This window comes from Scophthalmus maximus, chromosome 21 (genome assembly GCF_022379125.1).
Source record: "Scophthalmus maximus strain ysfricsl-2021 chromosome 21, ASM2237912v1, whole genome shotgun sequence".
In the NCBI taxonomy this organism is placed as follows: Eukaryota; Metazoa; Chordata; class Actinopteri; order Pleuronectiformes; family Scophthalmidae; genus Scophthalmus; species Scophthalmus maximus.
Genome location: NC_061535.1, coordinates 1,859,235 through 1,868,053, shown reverse-complemented (window position 1 = coordinate 1,868,053; position 8,819 = coordinate 1,859,235). Strand labels below are relative to the sequence as shown.

At 45.3% G+C, this 8,819-nt stretch overlaps 1 protein-coding gene across 2 annotated transcripts; it reads right to left on the bottom strand.

Annotated features, from left to right (window-relative positions):
- Positions 1–338: 338 nt before the first annotated feature.
- On the bottom strand, positions 339–4,718 carry bdh1 (3-hydroxybutyrate dehydrogenase, type 1). Of its 2 annotated transcripts, XM_035619566.2 has the most exons (6): positions 4,406–4,718; positions 3,542–3,742; positions 2,953–3,063; positions 2,636–2,777; positions 2,357–2,509; positions 339–1,523 (listed from the first exon to the last, which is right to left on the bottom strand). In XM_035619566.2, the coding sequence occupies exons 1-6, from the start codon at positions 4,658–4,660 to the stop codon at positions 1,057–1,059; spliced, it is 1,329 nt and encodes a 442-aa protein (XP_035475459.2). In that variant the 5' UTR covers positions 4,661–4,718; the 3' UTR covers positions 339–1,056. The 2 variants fall into 2 exon arrangements, with proteins under 2 accessions (XP_035475459.2, XP_035475458.2); XM_035619565.2 differs by lacking the exon at positions 3,542–3,742 and having other exon boundaries at positions 4,406–4,713.
- Positions 4,719–8,819: the final 4,101 nt, after the last annotated feature.

Below are 8,819 nucleotides of genomic sequence, written 5' to 3'. Positions count from 1 at the left end.
GTATTTACACTTTCATTTTATTTTTCTTAAAGCAGAGTTTTACTGTATTACATATTATCTATCTAAATGTTATCTATACAATAACAATATGCTATTCATCTACAAGCCCTTTCTATGTGAATACTGGGTAGTTTATTTTCCATCTCTCTGCTTCAGCTTTGCTGTAATGTGATAATAATGTAGTTTAAATTGGGACATTATCATTCTCCAGTGGACAGCAGATGATTTGTGCGAGGGAGACGAGAGTCGGTGGGTTTGGATGAAGCTGTGGCGCCACCTGGTGGCCAAAGGTATCTCGGCATTTACTGGCACCACCCTCAAGTGAGGAAAAACAAAAATCACATTTTTGCTCACTTTATTTCAAATCGTTCGTTGACAAGTGACACCGTGATTCAGTTAAGTTTCAAAATAAAATGCTCTATTCATTCTTATACAAAATACTCGAAAGAAAGCGAAGGAGGGGCGGCTTCCTTTTTGTCCAGGCACTGCCCATTAATCACATCAATCAACGCCACTGTCCAAGGAGCACGCAGGATCTGAAGGCGCATGTGAGACAGAGTGGGCTTGTCTCGCCGTTACGTAACTTCGGGGGCGAGTCGAGCCAAATGTTTTACAGTGGCTGACGTTGGTTTGTTTCCGGCGGCGGCCACAACAGAACAGCAGGAGATCTTCTCTTCAGCTCCGCCGGCTTCGGTCCCTGTGCCAGTTGCGGCCCCCGGAGGATTCCCAAAAAATCACAAGTATCAGGAAAAAAGAAAGACATGAGTGAGACATCTTTTTTTTCTAAAGATAACATCACCGCAAGCAATAAAGACGTTTACAGGTCGCAGTCCCGCTGACATGACATCCATGACAAAGTAGTTGCTACTTATCACTGAGTATATCTGTAAAGATAAAGTTGCGGTATTTGTAAGATGTACCAAAAAAAGCAGAGTGGAATAAGGCTGTAAGGCTTTGATCAGTGAATGATTTCAAGTGCTGAGGAATACGGAGCAGAGAGCCCTGTTCGGGATGAGAGAATCTGCTGCCGTCTGTGATCCGAGCTCTACTTCTCTTCTAGAAGTAGAGCCGGTCGGATATGGCGGCAGGCAGGTGGGTCATCATCTGAAGCCTGATCCACCAGTGTGGCTCCGACGGGTTGTATCGCGTGTGAGGACGCTTGGATACGACGGCGTCTGCGATGTCGTCCAGGACGGACGCGGCGTCCTTGACTCCGCTGCCGCAGTAGGAGCGCATCTGGGCCACGTGGCACTCGAAGTGGGCCTTCCCGTAGTCCTCCTTCACGACCGGGGGGGCCTCGCTCCACAGCTTGTTGGCCGTGGTGGCCACGGCGTCCCGGGTCAAGATGCCGGTGGCCGCGATGAAGTTCCCCGGCTCGATGATGGACACCTTAACGCCCCAGGTCTTCATCTCGTAGCGCAGGCAGTCGGAAAAGGCCTCTACGCCGTATTTGGACACGCAGTAAGGCGACCGCATGGCGTTGCCCATCCTCCCAAACATGCTCGCCACGTTCACAACTCGACCTGCAAGTCAGAGGTATAAAGGTTTACGATTTAAGACTCTTCTGCAACCAATACTCTAAACAACTACTGTATATTTTACATAGTATATGATGATTCATTTACAGTTAATGCACCACTGCAAAAAAGTGAAGCTCCAGAAACTCTGGGTCTGTTAAACCTCCAGGTCCAGAGTTCAACAAGACCTGTGACGAAATTAAAAAGAACACGGCCCGGAGCTTTTTTCAGTCAGCTGCGCCAAAACTATTCCGCTTCTCCACTGTTTGTTGATAAGTCACTGATTAAATTAAAAAGCAGTGGACAAAGCAAACATTCCAGTTTTATGTTTGTTTGCTAAACCAATTATTTTTTTTAAACATCGTCTCCCAGTTGTTATCACATCTGAACTGTGGAATACATGACCACCTAACAGTCGCCATGCACCACTCAGTCTGTAATCTGGCTTTTAAAGGATTTGCATGGATTTGAATCTCCCGGTTAAATATGATATATTTATCAATCTATCGAATTGTATCTTGTTTTTACTTTTCATCGTATGAGTCATTTACAGAATACTGTGTTTTGATGTTGTTGAAGCACTTTGTTACTATGCACTGCACACAAATTACGTTCATATGATATAGTATACAGGAAAAACATACGAGGGGAAGACTTTTAACTTGTTTTTCCATAGGCCCGTTTGCATTGTTAGCATTCCTCAGGAAACATGGGACACAGCTTATTTGTTGGCTGCATTATTTTCTTTCAAACAGGAATGTTTATAATCCATTATATTTAAAAAAAACTTCTGGACTTCTATTTCACTTTTTGAAATTGATGGTTTTCCAGCTGCTGACCTTTGGCCCGGCGGATTAACGGCAGGACAGCTTTGGTGACCCTGATGGTGCCCCACAGGTTGACCTCTGACACCTGCCTGTAGGTGTCCATAGAGGTGAACTCCACCTCGCCGAAGGTCGACACACCGGCGTTGTTCACCACCGCCCACAGACCTGCGTCAGGGACAGAGATGGAGAAGTCCCAGACGATTAAAGTCCTTGAATGAGCAACTCATCGATGTACAGTAAGGTAGTGAGGACGGCTGCTGTCGCTGCAGTTTCAGTATTAACAGTATTCACCTCTCTCGGAGTCCTCGATGTTGTCTTTGATATATTCAACCGCCTGGTTCACCTGCTCCTCGCTGCAGACGTCCAGCTGGACGACCTTCATGCGGTCCGAATTAAATTCCTCCAGCGCCTTTGCCCCCTCTCCACCTTTATGCTGCGAGGATTACAACCATTTCATATCAACAATGGTCAGGATAAATGTTAGAAATTTATCTCATGACGATGCAGTTCTACAGCGTCGAAAACAACAGCCATGAACCAAGACCTCTCTGACCTCTGACCATCGTAAACTTCCTGGTAAGACTAATGGGATTATGTTTCAGCCGTACCTTCAGAAGACATCCAGCGAAGACGGTGAGGCCGAGGCCGTGCAGATGTTTGGCGAGCGCGTGGCCGAATCCGCTGTCACAACCCGTGATGAGCACAGCCTTCCCACTCACCTGCAGAGACGGAAGAGACACTCTGCTGTCATTTGCCCCCAAGAGAAACTCCACAGGAGTCCATTTTTCTTTTCCATATACTGTATTTGAAAAACTCCAAATAATGGCTGCAGCTTTAACATGCAGCTGTTATGGCTTAGTGGGTTACACCATTGTCTTTAGGCTGGAGGTCATGGTTCGACTCCAGCTCATACAAGGCTCTAATGCTCTCCTGCCTTGATAATAAAGAGCTTTGGTGTGTACATGGGAAAGTCATCTTTGTGTGAGGTGAGGCTTTTGGTTATTCTGCAATGTACAGTAGTGAAGTTATTAAAATGATTTCAAATAAAAATCCACCAAAATTTTCTAAAAGCATTTCTTGTCCAAAATAAGCGCTGTAGTGTGACCATGGTAAGTACATCTTTGTTTGAGGTGATTGTGGTGACTATGCAATGTACAGTAGCGAGGTTATTAAAAATGATTTCAAATAAAGATTCACCAAAATTAGGCTGCAGCATTTTTTGTCCAAAAGTAAGAGCTGCAGTGTGACCATGGGAAGTTCATCTTTGTCCTCGGTGATTTTGGCAACACTACAGTAAAGAGCAGTGAACCTATTGATTTTTTTGTGGCGCTCGTGTTTTCGGCCAATGCACTTTGCAGACGGTCCCTGGGCACTCGGCTCACACTCGTCTCGCTGCCGCTGCACATAGAGACACATGTTATTCCTCCAGCCCGGAATTCAGGTCACTTGGATGAAAATGTTACTGTAGCTCATTGAGTACACAATTCTGATTGGGAAGAGGCTACGTTTATAGAACGTTTCGTTTGTAAGTTATTGAACCGAAAAGTCCGAATCTGTCAATATCTTTCGAAGCCGCCTCGTGACACATGATTGAGTGCCCCCCGATACCTTTTTTTACGAATTGCACCCTACACACACACTCACAGATGATTACATGAGGGTGAGAGAATATTGTATTTCAGTGTTCTGATTTCTCCACCCATGTTTTGTGTTCTGAGACTGTTAAGATGCATATTATCAACATTATGTTTTGTTGTTATTTTACTTGAAGTGAGAATGGAACATTATTAGAGAACTTGTTATTTATAATTCCTCCAGTTCAATATGAAACCTGACAGTTAACATTGTTGAAATGTTATTGAATTGCAGGTCTTTTTTCTTTATTCGATTTGACAGTCGGTTATTGACAATCGGGCTAGATGTCGATACAACCAAGCTTCTTCAATATGGCACTGAATCATAACGCAAGTTAGACATTATGGTTCCGGACCAACTGGACCTTCCTGAATTTTAATTGAATACCCCTGTACTAGTCCATGCCTGCAAGTTAACAGTACCTACCTGCACCGATCCTCTGGGTATTCGGGGCGTCGCGAGGCACAACACGCCAACCAAGTAGAGCACGACGATGCACTCGGTGACGCTGGTCTCCGGGAGACCCAGCGGCCTCATGAGCGCGTTGAGCAGCGCGGGCAGCCCCAAGCCGAGCAGCACGGTCAGGGAGACCGAGAACGACACGAGCAGCGCCGCTCGCAGCGACGACACCGGGGCCATTTTGGGTCTGCTGTTGGGTCTACTTTCCTGATGTTGCGGCATCGCCCGACACGGGTCACGACACACCCCCCGATTCACGTGCCCCCCCCCCCCCCCCTCACTCACCTACAACAGCGTTAACTCAAACAACATTTATACCGCCACGCTTAATACGATGTGGTTGAATTGTTGTTGTTTTTTTGTGAACACACTTACACAGTAAGTAGAACCCGTCATTTCTCTCGACCACAAGTCTGTGACGCACGATCCCCCTGTGGCTGTGAATGGGACTGAAGCGAAACCGGAAACAGCCGGGAGTGAAACATCTTGGCGCAAGAAGAGGGCACCAGTCAGTGCTTCCTGTTGTAAGAAGTGCACAATTAAAGACACATCAGCGCTCATTTACAACTAAACAGAATCATTTTAAAAGTAATTTACAAATACTGGTTATGTTGAGTAAGTTTTAATTGATGGCCTTAAGGGACATACACCAAACAAGACAATAGAAAATCTATAAAACCCACACCACAGTTGTAAACAGTTCAAGGATCAAGTTTTCACACTGACAGAAGTCCGTGGTACTCTACCTTACCTGTACTGCTATAGACATTACTGTACCAGATTATCACTTTGAATACCACTGTAAGAAAGGCACTTTTATATTTATTACAGATGTTTATTACTTCCAGCACATTGGTTGTTGTTCAGTTCACCTGTGATGCTTCCACTAGCTGCACAAAACAAACCAGTACCAGTTGTGGCTGCTTGACTTTACAGTTATATAGTCTGTCTAAAAATAAAGTATTAGAGACTGTCATCTATATTCTGAGATGTAGCTCTTTAGTTCCATTTTATCCTACAGATGTGACATAGCAGTGTTGTCAACAAAAAATGTGAGCTACACTCTTTCGTGGACAACACATTTTTCATTATCTGAAGCGTTTATCACACTCATTTATTAATTTGAATCCTACAGTCACAATGTGGACGTGGTGATGAGTTTGTCCGTCGAGGTGTCCAGAGAGCTGCAGACCTTGGCGTGCTGTGTTTGGCTGGTGGACTGTGGAGGAAAAGCCTTCTTCCACTCTGTTTCCACTCCGTGAGGAAGAGCAGCAGCCGACGTCCTCATCATCCACTGTGGTGACGACAACCTGAGGGAGATCAGTAGCATCAGGCTGGTCAACATGAAGACGACCTGCAGCAGACTCACCTCCAGCACCTTGTGAAGGGGACCTGTTACTGCTACAGTTGGCAGTGTCACTGCTATCGAATTTGGCCTTCAGGACACACTTTGTTAAGCCTAAACATGTCCCTGACTTTCATGGACAATGTTGAGTTTTTTTTATGTTCATCAATGTTGATAAAAAATACCAACTATAGCTACAACATTTATTACCTCTGCTCTTCCCCTCTCCTCCTGACCTGGGGTCAGTGCTGAAGTGATGAGTCACTGACTGATCACAACAAGTATGTTTCTGTGTCCTAATTATCTATTGTCGGTTTTAGTAAAACATATGAATCAAACTTCTTGTGTTCTTAAGTTTCATTTTAAGGTACTGTACAGTCACAATAAAAACACTCCATCACAACCCAGAACACAGCGCATCCTCTACGTTAACGGTATCTTCTGAAACAATGCTGATATGTGACATGAACACTGGTGCTGGTAGTAATATGTGAGACAGATCGTCTGTGACAGACTCTGGGTCATTCAGCTCCATCTACTGCCTTTAACGCCATTTGCCAGCATCCACCGCGCCTGAGCAAAAATCTCCAATCACAGCCAGGGGGCGTCTCACCGCTCTGTCAGTCATCCGGGTACGAGCTGGGCAGCGCTGCAGAACCTGTGCACAGCCTCACTTGCTCGGTCACGACCAAGCTCACGTCTTCGCAACAAGGAGGTCGCAGCAGAAGCAGAGTTAGTTTGAAAACACCGCGGTAGAGAAGCGCCAAGCATCGAAAAAACTGCCCGGCTCCTTTGCCAGAAACTGCATATACGACAAAGACAACGAGCTAAAAAGAAGGAAGCAGATCTCGTGACCAAATGCTCCCCCATCATACTGTTTAGTTAGCTTCACTATTTTAATCACCAACGTAGCATCCCGTGCTATGCTAAATGCTAAGTATGTGTCGCTATTCATGTGGCTTTTCTCCACAGATGTTGACTTTGCTGGGGGAACAGCTGAGGAAGGAATATTCAACACAACTACTGTATTTTAAATAAAGCTTGACAATATTACATCAATGTGTACTTTTTTATGTTTTTCTTTGAGCTACTGCATCGGTAGTACTGAACCAGAGAATCTGATTACCCCAAATTAATATATTTGTAATGCCTTGAATTGATTCAAAAGGTATATTGATAGAAGTAAGTAATCTTCACATTGTTGTATATTTATGCAATGAGAAACCAATCACTTTCAAAATACACTTTATTGCAAAGCAAATACTGAGGTTACATAAATATTAAAATGTAACTTTGAAATAAATACATTAAATGAAAAAAATATATTGCAGAGCACAGTATTTACATATAGCACAGTCTGAAGCTAAACCATCTTGGGATGAAACCAGTTCACGCTGCAGGGACCAACTGGCTGATCACATGGAGATCATCTGTGTCTTCGGCTCCCAGGTCCTCGGGTGTGGGGCCAACACGCCGACCTCTGCCCCGTCTCCCAGAGCCGCTGCCCGGTGCGCCTCGCATGCGACTCCCTCTTCTCCTCGCTCGACTGCTCGAAGCAGCCATGTTCACTTCCTCTTCGGAGTCCAGTGTACCAGTCTCAAAGCTCTAATAATGTTATAAAATATAGATATAAGCGTCAGTCATCTTGCAAAGCAACAAATTATGTATGTGAAGATAAACTGTTAATTTACAGGCATACCATGTAACACTGCAGTAGCTAACGTGCTAACTAATGCTAGGTACGTACACAAGCTTATATAAACTGATTTAAGGTCGCCCTCTTCAAAAACACTGACGATGTTATTTTCACAAAAAGTCACAGGTAATTACGTGAGGCAACGATAACTAAAAACACGTCTTATAGTCTAATCAATGTGGAAAGTAGTCCGTGTTAGCTTCAGGTTAGCTTCTTACCGGTGGGAAGGTCATGTTACGTACCTTGCCTGGCTTCGGTTGCCACGGTAGCGTGCACGGGCACGGAGGGCTGGGAGGAGCTGTGGGGGAGGAACCGAGGTGCAGCGGAGAGGGAGGGGGAGTCGTTGGATTTTGAATTCTGAGACTATGTCCACACTTCTCTCCATCCTACCGACTGCAGCTTTAATGTGCCTTGACAGTTGCATTAATGTCACGTTAACAGTGCATTGCTCGTATTTAACGTGGTGGACCATATTTACCATCCACACCCTTTACCGGCTCATGTCGTGTCATGTCGTGTTGGTCCCGCTCGCCTCGTCAGCAGAGCCTGAGTCCCGCTCGAGGCTAACCCCAGGCTAGCTGGCCGATGAGCGCTTTAGCGCGCTAAGCTAACAAGCAGGTACCGAGCGCAGACACCGACACCTGCTAATGACTGCAAACACAGAACAACACCATCATTTAACTTACCGAAACAACAGGAGTACAAGCTTCTTGGACTTCTCTGTTGGGACGACTGACCGCAGAGCAGGCGGATTATTCATCCGGTAGTAGCTGGAAATGTTCTCTGCAAGCCTCCGGCACGGCGGTCGAGAAGTCCCGTTCACTGACCGGGGATTAGCTCTAGTTACAGCTAGCTGCCAGCGGCTAGCTGCCAGAGCGACAAGCAAACAGCGGCGTCACCTGTCAATCAAGTTTCCACGCCCCTAATTATGCAGAATTTCAAACCTTAATATAATATCAATGGGAGTTATAAAAAAATTCACAATTAGCCATTGGGACCAAAACCGTTTTTTGAACCAGGCTTTAAACATGTTTAATTATACTGTACAGTTGGACATTTTAACATGGGGCTCTATGGGGATTTGCTCCTTTCTGCAGCCAGCCTCAAGCGGGCATCTAGTGAACTGCAGTTTATAGCACTTCCGCATAGGCTTCATTTCTCAGCCTCAGAGTTGGCCCCTTGCTGTGAAAGTGTCAATTCTGTATTCTGGCTGTGGCACAGAAGTTCGAAGGGGTTGTCCACTTACCAGAAGTTGATGGTTCGATTCCCCAGTTCCTCCAGTCCGCAGTGTATAAATGTGTGTGTATTATAAATCACTGGATGGTTTATAGGACTAGAGA